At 46.7% G+C, this 19,544-nt stretch overlaps 1 protein-coding gene across 5 annotated transcripts in view; it reads left to right on the top strand.

Annotated features, from left to right (window-relative positions):
• Window positions 1-19,544, top strand: part of WDR59 (WD repeat domain 59) — a 112,333-nt gene that overhangs the window by 51,752 nt on the left and 41,037 nt on the right. For 3 of the 5 annotated variants that reach the window (XM_073605924.1, XM_073605922.1, XM_073605925.1), the window contains exons 21-26: window positions 2,069-2,150; window positions 5,966-6,078; window positions 6,688-6,826; window positions 6,913-6,988; window positions 10,211-10,334; window positions 11,783-11,925. In XM_073605924.1, coding sequence (XP_073462025.1) covers window positions 2,069-2,150; window positions 5,966-6,078; window positions 6,688-6,826; window positions 6,913-6,988; window positions 10,211-10,334; window positions 11,783-11,925 — 677 coding nt within the window. Of the gene's footprint in view, window positions 1-2,068; window positions 2,151-5,965; window positions 6,079-6,687; window positions 6,827-6,912; window positions 6,989-10,210; window positions 10,335-11,782; window positions 11,926-13,773; window positions 19,323-19,544 lie in introns of those variants that run through there. The other 2 variants (XM_073605921.1, XM_073605920.1) reach the window with 1 other exon arrangement.

Raw genomic sequence — 19,544 nt, 5'->3', positions numbered from 1 at the left:
AAAAGATAGCCGCACCCCTACTGTGCTTACAGCTGCAGTGTGAGGTCATCTAAGGCACTGCTGTCTCTCATTGCTAGTCTCACCGGATTTGAGATAATGATGATTTGCTGATGTCCCTACTGAGTTGTTCGCTGTTCTTGCAAGGGAGGAAGCTGTACCTGAGTATCTGCAATGCAAGAATCTCCCTGCTTCTCCAAAATGCAGGCACCTTGCTGTAACTGTTTCTCATTCATTTTGTTGTCCCCATGGAGACCCTCCATCCTGGGCTCGGGCTTTACATCAGGCTTTCGGTCTCTGGTGAAACCCACTCAGTAGTAACCCCTCAGCTCTGCTGTTCCCCCACTCAGTAGTAACCCCCAGCTCTGCTGTTCCCCCACTCAGTAGTAACCCCCAGCTCTGCTGTTCCCCCACTCAGTAGTAACCCCCAGCTCTGCTGTTCCCCCACTCAGTAGTAACCCCCAGCTCTGCTGATCCCCCACTCAGTAGTAACCCCCAGCTCTGCTGTTCCCCCACTCAGTAGTAACCCCCAGCTCTGCTGATCCCCCACTCAGTAGTAACCCCCAGCTCTGCTGTTCCCCCACTCAGTAGTAACCCCCAGCTCTGCTGATCCCCCACTCAGTAGTAACCCCCAGCTCTGCTGATCCCCCACTCAGTAGTAACCCCCAGCTCTGCTGATCCCCCACTCAGTAGTACCCCCAGCTCTGCTGTTCCCCCACTTAGTAGTAACCCCCAGCTCTGCTGTTCCCCCACTCAGTAGTAACCCCCAGCTCTGCTGTTCCCCCACTCAGTAGTAACCCCCAGCTCTGCTGATCCTCAGGTTTGCTGATCCTCCTCCCTCTCCTCTCCCTCATTTTGCAACAGGGAACCCCAGATCCTCCTCTTCTGGGGCTGGTACTCCATGCAGGCTCTATCCTGAGCCGCACTGTGCAGCTTGGCCTTACCCCCAAATACCTCTCCCCACCCCTCCCCCACCCCCCCCAAACACCCCTCCCCCACCCCCCCAAACACCCCTCCCCCACCCCCCCAAACACCCCTCCCCCACCCCCCCCAAACACCCCTCCCCCACACACCCCCAAACACCCCTCCCCCACACACCCCCAAACACCCCTCCCCCACACACACACACCCCCCCCCCCCCACACACACACACACCCCCCCACACACACACACCCCCCCTCACACACCCCCCCCCCCCCCACACACACACACACCCCCCCACACACACACACCCCCCCTCACACACCCCCCCCCCCCACACACACACACACACACCCCCCACACACACACACCCCCCCTCACACACACACCCCCCCCCCACACACACACACACACCCCCCCTCACACACACCCCCCCCCCTCACACACACACCCCCCCCCCTCACACACACACCCCTGCATTTGATTGATGGCAGCAGGAGCCAGTGAGTTGAGTGAGGAGGAAGAAAGAGCAGCGCCGCTGTTCTCGGGCACAGCGCTGGACTGAGATCCGGCTCGGGTAAGTATGCATGGAATGCTTTAAAGTGAAAAATCCTTTTAGCCTTTTCATCCACTTTAGAGCCCTTTCACACTGGGGCCAGGGCGGCGTCGGCGGTAAAACGCCGCTATTATTAGCGGCGTTTTACCGTTGTTATTCGCCCGCTAGCGGGGCGGTTTTACCCCCCGCTAGCGGACGAGAAAGGGTTAAATACCACCGCACAACGCCTCTGCAGAGGCGCTTTGCCAGCGGTATAGCCGCGCCGTCCCATTGATTTCAATGGGCAGGAGCGGTAAAGGAGCGGTATACACTCCGCTCCTTCACCGCTCCGAAGATGCTGCTGGCAGGACTTTTTTTTACCGTCCTGCCAGCGCATCGCTCCAGTGTGAAAGCCCTCGGGACTTTCACACTGGAATGAAAGCAGCGGCACTTTCGGGTCGGTTTGCAGGCGCGATTATTAGCGCAATAGTGCCTGCAAACCGCCCCAGTGTGAAAGGGCTCTTAAGCTTTGAACATGGAGCAGCAGGCTGATCTGTGACCGGCGTTAAGCTTTCATCACCGTGATATTGTTTTCTTGTCTTTTTTTCTGTTCAGATTGAACCGCGGTAACCTCCAGGAGATGTGTCAGAAGAATGCAGCTTCAGCGCTCAGCGTTGGCCGCAGGGATCTGGTGCAGGTAAGACAATGGTTTGAAGTCCGGCGTGGGTGACTGCTGTGGCTTTTTTCTATAGATACAGGGGAGTGTGCGTAGCCACAAGGGGACAGGAAGCGTGTTGTTTCCAGGTGAAGCTACAGTGGAACCTTGGATTACGAGTATAATTAGTTCCAGAAGAGTGCTTTTAATCCAAAGCACTCATATATCAAAGCGAGTTTCCCCATGGAAGTCAATGGAAACTCAGATAATTCGTACCACAGTGACTTCTATGGTATGCAGTACCGCATGTGGCCAGAGGTGAGGGGGGGCGCCGGAGATACTTGGAAACCGCTCGGATGCACTCGGAGAGTATTTCCGAGTGGCTTCAAGTCCATTCGAGCGGCTCCGAATGTCACCGTTGCCCCCTCGCACCTCTGGATAAATGAAGTACTACTTAACCGCTGAGGCTTGAATTCTGCTCATTTTGTAAGACAACGCCTGCAAACCGAGTTAGGACTTAAAAAAAAATCGCTCGTATTGCGAAACGCTCGGTAACCGCGTTACTTGCAATCTGAGGTATTTCTGTAAAAGGAAATCATCTTGAAGTAAGAAAACTAAGTCAGACGCCTCATCCATTGACTGAAAGGCCGTAATACGTTTTTTTTTTGGGGGGGGTTTAGATACACTATTAAGCTGAATTTCAGCCTTACCTTCGGTCTTTCCTAGTTGTATAGGCTGCTCTCTTGTACTGTAATCTCTTACTCTGATTTAAATGCACACTCCCAGTGTCTCACAGTGTGCTTTAAAAGCTGCAGCAAGTCAGCTAGAGCCCACCTCACTTCCTGTCCGGAGCACACCAAGCAACATTTCGATCTTTCCTCCCTGGCCTGACTTTTTCATTAGTTTGGATTTAAAGTGATTCTAAAGGCTCATGGGTATTTACATATCAAGCATTCTATGAATGAAGGTGAAAAGCCTGTGTGCAGCAGCCCCTCTAATACTTACCTGAGCCCCATCTCGATCCAGCGATGTGTATGAGAGACTCAGCTCTCCGGGGACTGTCCCTCCTCCTTGGCTGAGACAGCAGTGGGAGCCAATGAGGAGAGAGAGAAGGGTCAGGGCTGAGCCACGGCTCTGTGTCCTGATCGGATACGCAGAGCTGCAGCTTGGGGGCCCCCATAACAAGCTGTTTGCTCTGGGGGCAGGAGGGAGGAGCCAGGAGAGCGGCGGGGGGGACCCAAGAAGAGGAGGATATGGGGTGCTCTTTGCAAAACCACAGCACAGAGCAAATAAGTATACCATGTTTGTTTTTTAACTACCTCCCGCCCACCTTATAGTAAAAGGACGACGGGCAGGATCCCCTCTCGTTCTGGGGCAACATAATATGAGGTCACCCCTCTCGCGCGGGTGAACAGCGCGTCGGTCACGGCTCGACCCCAATCTCGGTAAACAGCTGATGACACGGCTTTTTACCCATGTGATCAGCTGTGTCCAGTCACAGCCGATCGCATGTTTACGCGGAGGCCGTTTATCGGCTCACCTCTCACTGACAGAGTGAGAGGAGACGAGAGCCAATCAGCGGCATCTCCTTAAAGGGAAGACTGTACAGGTAATCAGTGCCGCCCCAGCAGTGCCCATCAGTGATGCCGGTCAGTGCTCATGAGTGCGGCATATTAGTGCCTCCTCATCAGTGCCACCTAATAAGTGCCCATCAGTGAAGGAGAAAAATTACTTATTTACAAAATTTACTGACAGAAACTAAAACTTTTTTTTTTTTTTTTTCAAAATTGTTTTTGAAAAAAATAAAATCCCCAAAGTTGATTAAATACCATCAAAAAAAAGCTCTATTTGTGGGAAGAAAATGATAAAAACAATCATCTGGGTACAGTGTAGCGTGATCGTGCAATTGTCATTCAAAGTGTGACAGCGTGGCCTAGGCAGGAGGGGGGTAAGCGTGCCCGGTATTGAAGCAGTTAAAGAAAAATAAAAAAGTGACTTTAAAGAGGAGTTCCACCCAGGGGGTCCATTAATAAGAAAAAATATTAAAAGTCAGCAGCTACAAATACTGCAGCTGCTGACTTTTAATTGGACACTTACCTGTCCCAGGGTCCAGCGATGTGGGGGATCGAAGCCCCGCTCGTCTCCCCCCCCCCTCCGCTCGTCGGCGTTTCAACTGTGGGCGCCGGGCTGTGGCTTCACAGCCTGGCACCCACTGCGCATGCGCGAGCGGCGCCGTTATTGGCCGCTCAATCACCTGGGACCTGTAATGGGTCCCAGATGATTGACAGGAGGGAGGGAGCAGAGCCGAGCCCTTCCTGTGCCGAGGGGGAAGTGATGTCACCAGCCCAGGCAAAGGAAGAGGCAGACTACGAGGAACCACCTAGCAACAGGCATTTAGAGGTAAGTAAAAAAAAAATATCCAAATGTTTTTTTGTTTTTGTTTTTTAGAATTTTTCAGGTATTGTTTTTTTGGGTGGAACCCCACTTTAACCACTTCAGCCCTGGAAGATATGACCAGGTCATTTTTTGCGATTCGGCGCTGCGTCGCTTTAACTGACAATTGCGCGGTCGTGCAACGCTGCATCCAAACAAAATTGACATGCTTTTTTTTCCCCCACAAATAGAGCTTTCTTTTGGTGGTATTTGATCACCTCTGCGGTTTTTATTTCCTTGCGCTATAAACAAAAAAAGACCGACAATTTTGTAAAAAAAAAAAAATACAATATTTTGTACTTTTTGCTATAATATCCCCATTTTTTTTTTTTTTTTTTTAAAAAGCTAATTTTTTCTCCATTTAGGCCAATATGCATTCTTCTACATATTTTTGATAAAAAAAAGTTATAGCGTCTACAAAATAGGGGATAGGTTTATAGCATTTTTATTATTATTTTTTATTTATTTTTTTTTACTACTAATGGCGGCGATCTGCGATTTTTATCGTGACTGCGACATTATGGCGGACACATCGGACAATTTTGACACATTTTTGGGACCATTGGCATTTATACAGCGATCCGTGCTATAAAAATGCATTGATTACTGTAAAAATGTCACTGCCAGTGAAGGGGTTAACACCAGGGGGGGGGGGGCGATCAAGGAGTTAATTGTGTTGCCTCTAACTGAAGGGGGAGGGGACTGACTAGAGGAGGTGACGGATCGTGGTTCCTAGCTAATAGGAACACACGATCTGTCACTCCTCAACAGAACAGGGAGTTGTGTGTTTACACACTTCCATGTTCTGCCCCTCGCGATCACTCATGGCTGGCAGTCATCGCGACCGTCGGCCACGAGCATCGGCACCCCCCCCCCCCCGCAGTGCTATCCCGATCCTGCGAATCGACGTATAGCTACGAAGGTTCGCGGGATCGTGCCGACCGGCCACAGTAAAATGACAGCGACTGGGTGGCAAGCGGTAAATATCACTTTAAATCATGGCGACTAAGCATAACACACGGGGTCTCTCCTAGGGGCGTCCGCATACAGCCTGCCTAGAAATGCCGACTTCTTCAGACTGATATTCACCAATCCATGCATTTAGTATTTGCATTACAGCTCCCAAGAGGCAGCTCACTGCTTACATCAGGGCTGCGGGGCTCCTGAGAGGAATAATTAGGGAGGGCGATGTTATGTCTTCAGGAAGCACACATCGCTCTGCCAGACCCCCCCCCACCCCCCCACCAGCCCCGATCTGCCCGCATTGCATAAAAAAAAGCACAGAGACCCGGTGCTGACATCACTGGATCGTAAAGAATGCAATGGAGACCAGAAGGGCTTCTGGGGAAGGTTATGAGGAACAATGGATGTCAAATAGTACATGGATACCTCCAGATTTCCCTTCATTTTTTTTTCTCTGTTAGGTTTGGGCTTTGGCTGCTGCTGCTAATGATATGTGTCTGACCCCCAAATCCGACCCCAATGCAGAAACTCCCTGGGCACGTCACCCATTCGGTCGCCAACTGCTGGAATCACTGTAAGTTTGTTTTTTTTTTTGTCTTTTGCATAAAAAGTTACCCGTTTTTTGTTTGTTACCAATCAAGTAATTTCTCCTTGGAAATAAAGCAGTGTTCCGCTCACAAAAAAAAAAAAAAAAAAAATTAAAAGCCAGTATCTACACATACTGCAGCTGCTGGCTTTTAACAATCGGACACTTACCTGTCCTGGGGTCCCGCGAGGTCGGCACTGCAGCTGATGTTTCCATCAGCTGTCGGGTGCTGCCGCCAACCATTGCGGGTAAGTGTACCCGGCAGTGTAGCTTTACGGCTTCATGCCAGGAACCCTACTGCGCATACGCGAGGCCCTGTTCCTCTCTTTGACTGGCCTGGCGACAGGGAGAGAAGGAGGGAGCGAGCCCTGCGGTGATGTCACGCCTCCGTGGCCCAGAATCCCGGAAGTGGGATGAGGATACCTGTCTAAAGACCATTATAGACTGATTATTTCTTTATCAGTGGACAAACAGTCCAAAATCAGCCGGGGATCAAATACTTTCTTCCCTCGCTGTATAACATGTTACCAAAGGTCAACTTAGCCTTTAAAATCCTGACTTCCCTGTGTCTTATCACTTCTCTCTCTCTTCTTACAGGCTGACCCATTACTGCCACTTACACGATGTCCAGACCTTGGCCATGCTGTGTAGTATGTTTGAGGTCCATCTTCAACCACAAGGCAATGGCGTGTCCTCCTGCCACCCGTTCCCTTCCCGCTCCAGCCACAGCCGATATGTAAGACTCCCCGCTCTCCTCTTTTTCCATCATTTCCGTTGGCAAAGATGGTAATGCTCATTGAGTGGTGGTGTTGTGTTTTTCAGCCCAGTTTCACGTCCTCCGGTTCAGCAGGGTCCAGCATGTCAGATCCAGGCTTCGGTACCGGCGGCTGGAGCGGTGGTAAGACTTTTTTTTATCTGTGCTTAACACTGCAGGTCTTAGCATGGCTGATGTGGTAGCAGAGGGCTGCTCAGTACATAATGTGCCACTTTACGGCAGAGTAACGTGTTCTCCTGATGGGAAACTCCTCATCCACCCACTTACATTCACTTTTGCAGTGCTTTCTTGTTCTGCTCATCTGAAAAAGTGTTGTTCTGAGAAATACCGGGTACTCCTGGGTATGGTGGAGCGCGAGACCTCCTCTGCTTCTGTTTTGTTTTGCGTCTTTTAAGGTCATTTTGCGGTAAATGCAAGGAAGCAATAAAACCTATGTAGTGTATTAATGTGCTTTGCTTTATTAAACAAAAATGCTGTACCTACAAAATATTTTAGGAAACTATAGAAGACATATATAAAAAATTGCCAAAATGTAAATGCATTATACACATGCACAAACTATCTATCCTTCCCAACAAATTAGCATGGATAATGTGGACATGGGGTATACACTAAACCAGGGATATGCAATTAGCGGACTTCCAGCTGTTGCAGAACTACAAGTCCCATGAGGCGTAGCAAGACTCTGACAACCACAAGCATGACACCCAGAGGCAGAGGCATGATGGGACTTGTAGTTTTGCAACAGCTGGAGGTCCGCTAATTGCATATCCCTGCACTAAACAGTTACTTGGTTCTTCCTGGTGATGGAGTCTTCTTCCAGGATCTCTCCAGATTGCTCCTTGCTTTTTTGGGTCCTGCAAAAAAAAACCTTTTCTTTTTGTCCTTTTTCCCTCCCCCCTACTTCCTGTCTACATTACTTTCTGTGTTGAGCTTCACGAACCGTCCCAACAAATTCATTAGCTTATGAATAGCGGAAGCCCAGCTTCTACTTATATGTATGCAATACAAAATCACTAAAATATCCATAGTAACACCGCTTTCGTCAAGGTTGCAGTTCTCAGACCTGAGTTGCCGATCGTACAAACAAATGCCCACCGCCCCCACCTAAGTGGCCGGTCACCATGTCCAAACACTTATCACATGAGATGAGGAGGTGGTCAGTAATACAGAACTTACATGGGGTTTAAACTCCTTGCTCTTACAGGCAAATAGGATGTTGGGTGGAGAACGATTGAAGGTGAGTACTTGTGGGTGTGCAGGGAGGGGTTTTTGTTTGACAGCAGCCTGGAAGTGAGAATTTTGCCCCATGAGTAAAAAAAACAATGGAACGGATTGTGAGATGTAGACAGCATAATGTGCCATCATGATATAGTGGGCTCTGCTCTAGGTAAATTTTAAAGCGGACATAGATAGCCGCAGTATCCGCGCATATCTATGCCATATCCTGCGCCCCCCCCCCGTCTTCTGGGAGACACATAGATCCCAGAAGACAGCGGGGACCAGTGGGATCGGGCAGCGCAAATTGTGCATGCGCAGTAGAGAACCGGGCTGTGAAGCTGTAAGGCTTCACTTCCTGATTCCCTTACCGAAGATGGCGGCACCTCCACCCGAGAGCTGAGGGGCAGATCGGCTTCGGGTGCCGACGTGGCAGGCGCCCTGGACAGGTAAGTGTCCATTTTTTAAAAGTCAGCAGCTGCAGTATTTGTAGCTGCTGACTTTAATAAAAAAAAACTCCGCTTTAAAGTGGTCGTAAAGGAAGAAGGTTTTTTTTTACCTTTTAATGCATTTTCTGCTTTAAGGTAAACAAAACCCTTCTATTGTCAATCAAATCCAGTGACAAGGATGGAGCCAAGTCGCACTCAGTGCTGCTCAGAATTGAGGCCACACCTTTGCTATCATAGGAAACGGCTTCCTATGGTGGCAGATGGAGAAGAGGGGGAACCCCAGAAAACCAGGTAAATATCACGTTTAAAAAAAAAAAAAATTAACTTTATAATCACTTTTAATATTCCTTCAATTTTTGTAACGGTGTACCTTCAACTCTTGTTAAGAGCACAGCCATTATACAAGAATTTCTTCTCAAACAGGGTTCTGTAGAAACTGGAGACTTAAAGTAAGAAACCCACAAGAAAAGTGTACGTGTTACTGTAACGGATCCCAGTCTCACTTCACTTGAGTGCTTCCGTCAGTACACTGCTTCCTCCAGTCTGGCCCTTCAAATATCAGATATTACAGCCCATATATTATAAGAACCAGACAAGACTAGCTCAGTTACAAAGCAGGAACATGGAATCATTTATTGGACAATCTCGCACAGATATATACACCAGGAGGACATTTCCCCACCCCCCTACTGTAACCAGAAACAGAATTAACATAGCTAATTAACTAATCATTTAAACAGCCTAGGTGACGCAGAGGTAAGACCTTTCAGGGCAAACTTGCCGTCTTTTAGCTCAGAAGACACAACACACATTATCATAAACACAGGACACCTTCACATAATAGTAGGAGCCCCTAGTAGCATGCGGACCGTCTCCTAAATTGTACAGAGGCCAATGTGATCAGCTCTTTCGAATAACATGTATAGTTCAGAATCAAACAAACCAGGATTAGTCTTTGTATATTTCTTGGGAGATGTTGTGGATAAATAATACTGTTCCATTTAAAGTAATCAAAGCCACATTCTTAATGTCCATTATTTTCTTGGTCACCCTGTGCCCCAAAATAGGCACAGGGTATCTTAGACATGGGGTGCATTGGGAGCTGAAGCAAGGGTTTCCCAACCTCTCCAAGGGATTCTGGATTCCACCAGCCCCCTGCCCAAAGTGACTCCCGTCACAGTTACCCTCAGCAACCAGTCAGATTCTTGCTTACCTTTTCAGTAGTAGAACAGCAGCTGGATTTGTAAATAAAAGAGGGGAGAAGGGGGAAAATGGGACTTTATATGAAACGCAGCACTTGGGTAGATTGAATCACTCAAATATAATAATAAACACATTTATTAATAACACAATTGAGCATAGTGCATGATAGATAACATAACATAGATAACATGATTAGGTAAAAACATAGATAATACAAAATACAGATAAACATGACTAATGCATCATATAATAAAATTGTAGACATTATTGTACATGGTATATCAGCAGTATACTCAAAATTGTGTAAAAACATGATAAGTAAGTATTTAATTGATAATTCAAACTCCTTTTTATTAGCAGCTGGATTTGACTGCTCTATGACACACACATACTGTATATAGTATTATATCCAATCCTTTAATATAGGTTGCATAGAGACTGTGTCCTTATTTCTTGTATGTTCTCCTTTGGACAGGCGGACAAGATGGCGACCACGCAGTACCATGGGGTGATGCTTCTCCTGATGACTACCGATATGGCAATATTAACTATGTGGACCCTCGGGAACGGGAGAAAGAACAGCATGACAAGAATAAAAGGTAATCAATTGAAAGGGTACAGTGGGGGAAAAAAAAAATATTTCACTGAAGGGGGGGGGGGCAGCCATTTAATCAAGTGAGTGGGGAAAGAAGACAGTTTAAAGGGGGTTTCCAGAATGCAATAGGGAATGGGCAGTAGGCAGTTAGTGAGATTCCAAAATTTAGTGGAGGAGGTTAGAGTAGTCAGGTAAAGGGGGGTTCCAGAATTCAGTAGAGAGGGGCAATGGGTGGTTAAAGGTAGATTCCAGAATTCATGAAGGGAAGGTGAGTAGGCAATAAGAAGCAGGACCATTTTGAGGGAAATTCCAAAATTCAGTTGGGGTACGGGTGTAGCCATCTAAAGTGGGTTTCCAGAAGTCTGGAATGAAGGGGGAGTAGCCGGCTAAAGGGGGATTGCAGAATTCAGCAAGAGACGTGTTGCAGTAATTTTCAAGTAAGATTCCCAGAATTCAGTGGGTAGGCCTTGAATGTTCGAGGCAAGACCAGGGCTTGACAAATTTGCTATGAATCTAGGAGTCAGTGCTAGTGCAGGTCCCTGCATGTCTCCCCTGTGCTCCACTGAATGTAATGATCGCATTTCATTACATTGTTTGCTGGCCGGGGAAACTGTCAACGGGGGCCCGGAAGTGACATCATACACATTGCTTCCGGGTCAGGAACAAGATGGGGGAGGAGAGCGGAACTATGTCCACTCTCTTCCCTCTCTTCCCTCTCTTCTGCGGTGCCCGCTATGCTGGTCTTGGTCCTACAGATGGGCAAACGGAGCCTGGGATTCATAGCGGGGTGAACTTTACCTGCATGTGCTGAAGCAATTGGGTCTCAGCGGAGCCAGGGTTAAATGTAGAAAATAAACTACCTGCCCAGCGTCCGGAACTGCATGTCCTTGGCGTCGGGCGATACAGATTGTGCATCTCTGCAACAGTGAATGGGCTGACAAAAGCCCAGGCGCCAGGACACAATTTCTAGTTGCCATGGCTACTTGGCGCCTGGGATTTGTTGAGCCCTGCAAGAGGAAGGTAGCAAGCTAAAAGAAAATCCTTGTATTCAGGAACCCTAAACTGAAGACCTTATTCTCGGTATGGAAGAGTAATCTGTTAGGCAGCCATTGCAATCAATCATTGTAAGTCAAGTAATCAAGAAGCCTGACATTTGGAAACCTTGTCAGTTTTATTTAGAAGTACCTGAACATGTTCTCTTTAGGGTTGCAACACTGCTAGCAGGATCACAAGCACACATTGAGTGGCGGCATGTACCCTCAAATGTGTTTCAGAACCCCTAGGGACACCTGATAACTCCAAGATCTCCATTATGCAAGTCTCGACTGCTGCTCCGAAGTCAAGTTCTGACCCGCCCCTTCACCCTTCACTGTGCTGATCATTTCTTGATGTAATGTTTTATATTTTATATTCTGTGTTTTTACTATGACATTTTTATTTTCCCCCACACAGAATTTTGGACCCAGCGAATGTGCAGCAATTTGATGACTTTAAGAAGTGTTATGGAGAGATCTTGTACCGCTGGGGTCTGCAAGAGAAGAGGGCAGAGGTTCTAAAATTTGTCTCATGCCCTCCAGAGCCACATCGCGGCATTGGTGAGTTTTAAAAAAAATATAACAGAAACTGTTCTATTTAGGAATCCATTTATAAAGCAGGGGCATAGTTTTACCAGCCCTCAAAATTTCTGCTCGCATTTGGCGAGTGAAAATTTGTGGAGGGCGAATGAGGAGCCGACCAGGTTGACAGTTTCCTGGCTGATGGCTTCTGGCAGAAGCGGTGCGGCCAAGAGGGGGCACTCCCTGCCCCCCCGGCCCGCTCTGATGTCCTGTAATAAAGGCTGTACCATTTCTTCCAGAAGCGATCAGCCAGGAAACTGTCAGGAGGATCTTGCGGCTTGATCGCGCAGAGCAGGAACTTCCCGCTGAGACACTTCTTGTATATGAATAGCCAGGCTTTCAAACAAAGTCCCGCTTCCTGGACCAGCATTGGACCAGTGTGCTGTCTATTTAGAGTGGCATGTCCAGGAGGCGGGACTTCGTTTGACAGCACGGCTATTCATATACAAGATGTGTCTCAGCGGGAGATCCCTGCTCTGCGCGATCTGGCCGCCAGATCCTCCCGATTCTTCCCGGCGGCACTTTTGGGCAATGATAGGCTGCATTGATGGTCAATGGTAGGCTGCATTGATGGGCAAGAATATACTGCACTGATGGTCAATGGTAGGCTACATTGATGGGCAAGAATATACTTACTGCACTGATGGTCAATGGTAGGCTGCACTGATGGTCAATGATAGGCTGCAATGATGGTCAATGGTAGGCTGCACTGATGGTCAATGGTAGGCTGCACTGATGGTCAATGGTAGGCTGCACTGATGGTCAATGGTAGGCTGCATTGATGGTCAATGGTAGGCTGCATTGATGGGCAAGAATATACTGCACTGGTTGTCTATGGTGGGCTGCATTGGTGGTCGATGGTAGGCTGCATTGGTGGTCAATGGTAGGCTGCACTGGTGGTCAATGGTAGGCTGCACTGGTGGTCAATGGTAGGCTGCACTGATGGGCAATGGTAGGCTGCACTGGTGGCCACTGATGAGACTGCACTCTTAAGCTGCAATGATATGCCGCACTGGTGGCCCCTGATGAGGCAGACTGATGGGCACTGATTAGGTGGCACTGATGGGCACTGATATGGCAGCATTGGTATGCTGCACTGATGGGCACTGATATGCTTTATGTTAATATTGTTAAAGTTGTTAATATTTATTTTTGGATCTAAATTCAGTATAAAACCTTTGCCAGTGTCATTTCATAAGATAATTTACAAGGGAGTGTTTAGGGGTGGGATAGGGTAGAGGTTGGGTGGGGTAACTGGTGGGGAGTAATTTTTAAAGGTCTGGCTAGTGGCTCAGGACTTGAAATTTCGAGCCCTGGTCTTACCATAGCCAAACAAACCTCCTGTGTGTCTATGGACATGCAGTACAAACAAATGGCAACTGCTCCCACCTATAACTGGCCTTCACAGCAAGGAGCACATGGAAGGGTAACGCATGTAAAGCAAAACCAAAGAACATTCCCAGCTCAACTTACTGACTAGCCTGCAACCATCCAAATTATTTTGTCTAACAGTTTGCGTTTAAAAAAGGGGGTTTAGTGTGCACACATTTGCAAATGCATGCGTAAGCTGCAAATTTTTGAGCCTCCATAGTAGACGCACATGCATAATAATAGAAGGCCGGTGTGCCTGGAGGGAGCGGTGGCCATTTGTTTGTACTATTGGAATATTGGCGAGGGGATGCACTGGACAACTTTTGCTGCCGTTGTGCTCTACGCTAGGTGTCCATTGCTGTAAGAATATTGAGTTTGAATATTTAGTTCCATTTATAAGAACAGTGATTTTTCCTCACCGTGCATCCTTTTTTTTTTTTTTTTTTTCCCCTTTAGAATTTGGTGTCTATTGCAGCCACTGCCGTAGCGAGGTGCGGGGAACGCAGTGCGCCATCTGCAAGGGATTCACCTTCCAGTGCGCCATCTGCCACGTTTCTGTCCGGGGCTCCTCCAACTTCTGCCTCAGCTGCGGTCACGGAGGACACACATCGCACATGCTGGAGTGGTTCAGCACACAGGAAGTCTGCCCAACCGGCTGCGGCTGCCATTGTCTGTTGGAGAGCACCTTCTGATGGGCCTGAGCCACTGCGCAGAGCGCCTTTAATAAAGACTACATTTGAATGATCCATAGTCCGGGTCTGCGCTCCCTATTCCGGGTCTGGGTCTGCGCTCCCTAGTCCGGGTCTGCGCTCCCTGGTCTGAGTCTGGGTTTTGCGCTCCCTAGTCCGGGTCTGGGTTTTGCTCTCCCTAGTCCGGGTCTGGGTTTTGCTCTCCCTAGTCCGGGTCTGGGTTTTGCTCTCCCTAGTCCGGGTCTGGGTTTTGCTCTCCCTAGTCCGGGTCTGGGTTTTGCTCTCCCTAGTCCGGGTCTGGGTTTTGCTCTCCCTAGTCCGGGTCTGGGTTTTGCTCTCCCTAGTCCGGGTCTGGGTTTTGCTCTCCCTAGTCCGGGTCTGGGTTTTGCTCTCCCTAGTCCGGGTCTGGGTCTGCGCTCCCTAGTCCGCGTCTCATGCATCAGATTATCTGACTTCAGAGAAGTTCAGAATTACTTCAGTTTTTTTTTTTTTTTTGGGCTGAAAAAGAGAGACATTGACTTCATTGATTTTTGCCAATGTGAGGTTGTCGTCTTGAGTGGATTCCAACATGTCTAGATTCATATATTCTGCTGTATATAGATTTAATTGGCAGCGCAGGTTCCCATCCAACGCTAGAAGCTGCCATTGACCATTTCCTGGTGCCAGTTCCAGGACAAGCCGGGACGTAATGCTGCTGAGGAATGCTTTAAAAATCTGGCAACCACAATATCCAACAGTGAGATCCACCGGTACCGTCTGATGTGACAGGTTCCTTTTTAAACTTGAATTCCAGCCAAATGACTAAATACACACGTGAAATGCAGATATTTCTTCTTCAAAGGATGATTATTTCTGACGATCCAGTTCTGAGATGTACACAGCTCTGCAACACACCCCCTCCCGGCTGGCATGGCAGAAGACTGCGGCAATGAACTCTTGGAGGTTTTATCCCTCCTCTGTAAATGAAAAGTCAAAGAAGCAGGAGACCGATGAGCTGTCTCTGAATTCTGATTGGCTCCTTGTGCTGCTTCTTTTAGTCCGATCTCTGCTGTACAGAGAACTCCAGGAGACTTGATACCAAGTCAGATTTCAAGTGCAGCTTTTAAAGCACACCGGTCCTAATATGGAAGCCTGAAGATGAACCCTTTTGCCAGGATATTTGGCACCTTCAAGTAGCAATCTGTGGCATTAGCATTGGTTGTCTCATGACAATCCTGAGTGCAGCGGCTCCTGTTCTTTGCATCGGCAGGATGTCCGGTGTCTCTGGAGATTGCAGTGCTGAGGACCGCTTTCAGTAGGTTGCTGTTGCAGTGCATTGTGGGTTGCAGTGTTTTCAGTCCTATGTAATAATTGTGGTCAACCAGATCTGGTAAGTCATCGATATGCTGCAGCAACAACATCCCGTGTCTCTGGTAGCGATCAGAAGCTGAAAATAGGTACAAAGTTTGGTCTTGGGGCTCACAAATTTGCTGTTCCGGAAGTCCCGACTTATCCATGTTCTGTTTACAGTATTGGATTGCTGCCGCTCTCATTTTGCATTTGGGGAACAATATTTGTACAAAGTGCGCTGACATTTATGTGTGCTGTCTGATTTCTCTTGTTATATTGAAAAACTTTAATAAATTATCAGTAAAAGAAAATTTCATCTTGGGGCTAACGTTCAACGATAGGTGACCTTTAAAGTGGAATTCCAGGCTAAACCTTACTATTCTTAATAAATGCTCCCCTCCCCCTCCTAACACCTAGGCTGGCTAACCAGTGTGAGAAAGATGTATGTGCTTAACTATTTTTTATGGCCGCTCTGGTCTGGCCATGTGATCTGGTTACCCTGTGTCTGCAGGGGAGAGGACGGAGGGTTGACCACAGATTGGAGGTTATGTGTAACGGCACAACACTCCCAGGCATTCCCAGCCATTGTCATGCACTCTCCCCTGCAGCTGCCACTGGTTGACATAAGGGATCTAGATCATGTGACCGAACCGCAGCGGGCAGAAAATAGGTAAGCATAGACATCTTTTTTTACACAGGTTGGTCAGCATAAGTGTTGGGGGGGGATATTAAGATAGGTGACCTTTTTAAACTAGAATTCCAGGTTAGACATGTGCTTTGACAAAAAATTTGTTCGTTTTAGTTTGATTCGTTTTTTGAAAATTCTGAAATCCGAAAGTTCAGATTTTCACATTTTCCGAATTTTCGGAATTTGAAAATTCTGAAATTCAGAAATTCGAAAATCTGAAAAAAAGAAAAAAATTAGTAAAATATGAAATAATAACTAATAATAACGTATTGGAATTTCCTTTCAAATTTGGCTGTTAGAGAACGTACGAATACAAATTTATCCCAAGTTACAAATTATCCGAAATAAGGAACGCCTCTTCTAAACAAATGAAATGGAACAAATTAATAATAAATAATGATAAAAAGGTTGTATTATTATTAGATCGTTACGTTCCATTCATTTAGATACGGCATTCGCTATTTCAGATGATTCGTTCAAATACATTCACTAACAGCCAAATTTGAAAGGAAATTCCAATACCTATAATTTAATTTTTATTAGTTATTTCAGATTTTCAGGATTTCAAATTTTCAGATTTTCATTCTTTTGAATGATCAGATTTTCATTCTTTTGAATGTTCAGATTTTTATTCTTTTGAATGTTCAGATTTTTATTCTTTTGAATGTTCAGATTTTCATTCTTTTGAATGTACAGATTTTCTTTCTTATTTTTGGATTTTCAAATTTCCAAATTTTTGAAATTTTCAAATTTCCAAATTTTTGAAATTTTCAAATTTCGGAAATTCAGAAACTAAACGAATTGCACATGTCTATTCCAGGTCAAACCTAACTAATCTTAAAGTGGTGTTCCGGCCGAAATTATACTTTTTAAATAAAAATACCCCTATAATACACAAGCTTAATGTATTCTAGTAAAGTTAGTCTGTAAACGAAGGTCTGTTTTGTTAGTTTATAGCAGTAGTTTGTTATTTTATAAACTTACAGCAAGCCGTGGCCATCTTAAGTGTGGGCATCTGAAGCCAGACTGTATTTCTTCCTGGATTTCATCCTTGCAGATCTCGCACATGCTCAGTGCAGCACAAGCAGTGTAATAGGTTTCAGGTCAGGTTTCCATAGCAACGGCAGTGTCAGAGGAAGTTGCTGCCCCTTCCCAGAAGGCATTGCAAACAGGAAATGATGCAATGGGCCGCGGCCAGGGAGGAGGAAGTGAAAAATGAATACAGCAGATATACAGTAGGTGTTGAGAAAAAAAATTTAAAAATATCCAATTCGTTTACAGTGCACAGTTTAGTGAGGGATGCTGAAGAGTTGTAAAAGTGGGTGGAACTCCACTTTAACCCCTTCCCACCGGCCGCCTCCCAGTCCTTTACCCCATCGATTTTAACAGTTTAAAAAAAAAACGTTACATTCCGTCACGTGTCGGGGATGTAACTGTCACATTGGTTGGGCTCTCAACCAAACTGTCAAACCATCCAAAGGAGTCCTAACTGACCACATGTGCAGCGTGTCATGGCAGTTGTAAACAGAGGCCAAGATGGCAGCTTCCTTGGCTGAAAACGATAGGAGGGTTTGATTGCACTTAAAGAGTTCTAAAATCCAGAAGGCGAGCATTCAGATCACGTGACTGCTGTGATTGGCTGTCGCAGCGCTCACATGATCGGCAAGCTCCCGATCGCATGTATGCATCGCTGGTTTACCAATCCCCGCCGGCTACCGTGCAGGAAGCGCCCTCTCAGCGCGGTAAGTTTACACAGTTTTGCATACTGTCGGCACCAAGGGGTTGAAAAATGTTCCCTCCTAACGCTTTTATGCTGAATAACCTGTGTAAGAAAGACGTATTTACCTGTTTTCAGCCTAATCCGGTCCAGTCATGTGATCTGGTTCTCCTATGTCAGCCAGTGGGGGCTGCAGGGAAGAGGGGAAAGTGCTCGACAACAGCTGGCAATGCCTGGGAGCCGTGATGTTACCCATAGGCTCCCATGGCTCATCCATTGTTGACACTCCCTCCTCTCCCCTGCAGCTGCTGCTGACTGACACAGGGGAGCTTGGTTACATGACTGGACCTGGTCAACCATTCTGCTCCTGGACACTACTCAGCCCAGAGATGTGCTCTACCATCCCCGCTCCCATGTGAGTTGATATTGTGTTTTACTACTGAAGTGTTTTTACTTCTACACTTAGTCTGGGCTTCCAAATATATGTCATCGCCCCCCATCCCCCCCCCCCCCTTGCTGTGTCTTGTGGGAATTATTGAAGATGAGGAAGATGGATACAGAACTGTTCCTTAGACTCCTTTTCTTTGGTGTCCGCAAACTCATAGCAAGGAGTTGGATATATTCTGAAAAACTAAAGTTGGGGATGTGAATGAAATTAGTAAACAAGGATATTCTGCTCTATTAGATGACCTATGAGGCACGAGGAGCCCCCCAAAAAGTTTAGGAAGGTCTGTTTTTTTTTTTTTTTTGGGGTGGACTCCATTGATACGCTTGAGGGGAGAGGTGGAAATACACTGATGGTGTTGAGATCTGATGGTAAGTTTGGATTGGTTTTGTCTCTGAGGAAATGGTATTGCACACTTGATGGGACTACGGGGGAGGGCATCAAATATTTTTATTTTTTTTTTAAATAACAAACATATCGTACTCACCTCCACTGTGCGGTTCATTTTGCACAGAGTGACCTCCGGACACCGACTTCTGGGGTCTCTTGTGGCTCCTCCCCGCATCAGATAACCCCCTAGGAGAAGCGATCTCCCAGGGGATTACCTTACGGGCGTGCTCCCGAGTCCAGCATTCGGCGTCCATAGTCGCTGAATGTATGACTTGGCCCCGCCCCCACGTCATTGGATTTGATTGACAGCAGCGGGAGCCAATGGGTGCGCTGCTATCAATCTATTCAATCAAGTGCCAAGAACCCTGGGCAGAGGGACAACGCGTCCTCGCCGTTGGAAATTCCAGGGCTCGGGTAAGTAAAAGGGGGGTGGGGGGGGGGGTCGGACACTGCCAGGTGTTTTTCTTACCTTAATGCATAGAATGCACAAGAGATTACAACCCATTTTAAAGGTAGTTTTTTGTTCTCTCTTCTACATCTGAAAGTTGAGGCCTGTTGCCTTTGGGGTAAAAAAAAGGGGAAAAAAAATATCTATTTATGAGACTAAGGGAATAAGGTGACTAGTACTTTGAGGAGAAAATATATGTGAGGATTATTACTGTAATGTATATATGATATTGGTCTTAGGACCTGTTTTATGTATATTATCATTATGTATCATTATTAAAGTATCTTATGTGAAATGTTCTTGACACGATCTAACTTTTAATGTCTGATTAAAAAAAAAAAAAAAAGTTTATTATTATTATACAGGATTTATATAGCACCGACTTTACAATGTAGAGGGGGGGCAGCACCATTTCAGTACGGTTTAATACAGAAGGTACAGGAAGGCCCGGCTCGTAGAGCTTACATTCTAAAGGGAGGGGGAGGTGGTACAAAAGGTAATGGATGCGGGGAAGGATTTGA

Source organism: Aquarana catesbeiana, linkage group LG11 (assembly GCF_042186555.1).
Source record: "Aquarana catesbeiana isolate 2022-GZ linkage group LG11, ASM4218655v1, whole genome shotgun sequence".
In the NCBI taxonomy this organism is placed as follows: domain Eukaryota; kingdom Metazoa; phylum Chordata; class Amphibia; order Anura; family Ranidae; genus Aquarana; species Aquarana catesbeiana.
Note: the sequence above shows the minus strand (reverse complement) of the source record. Positions and strands in the feature narration are given on the sequence as shown.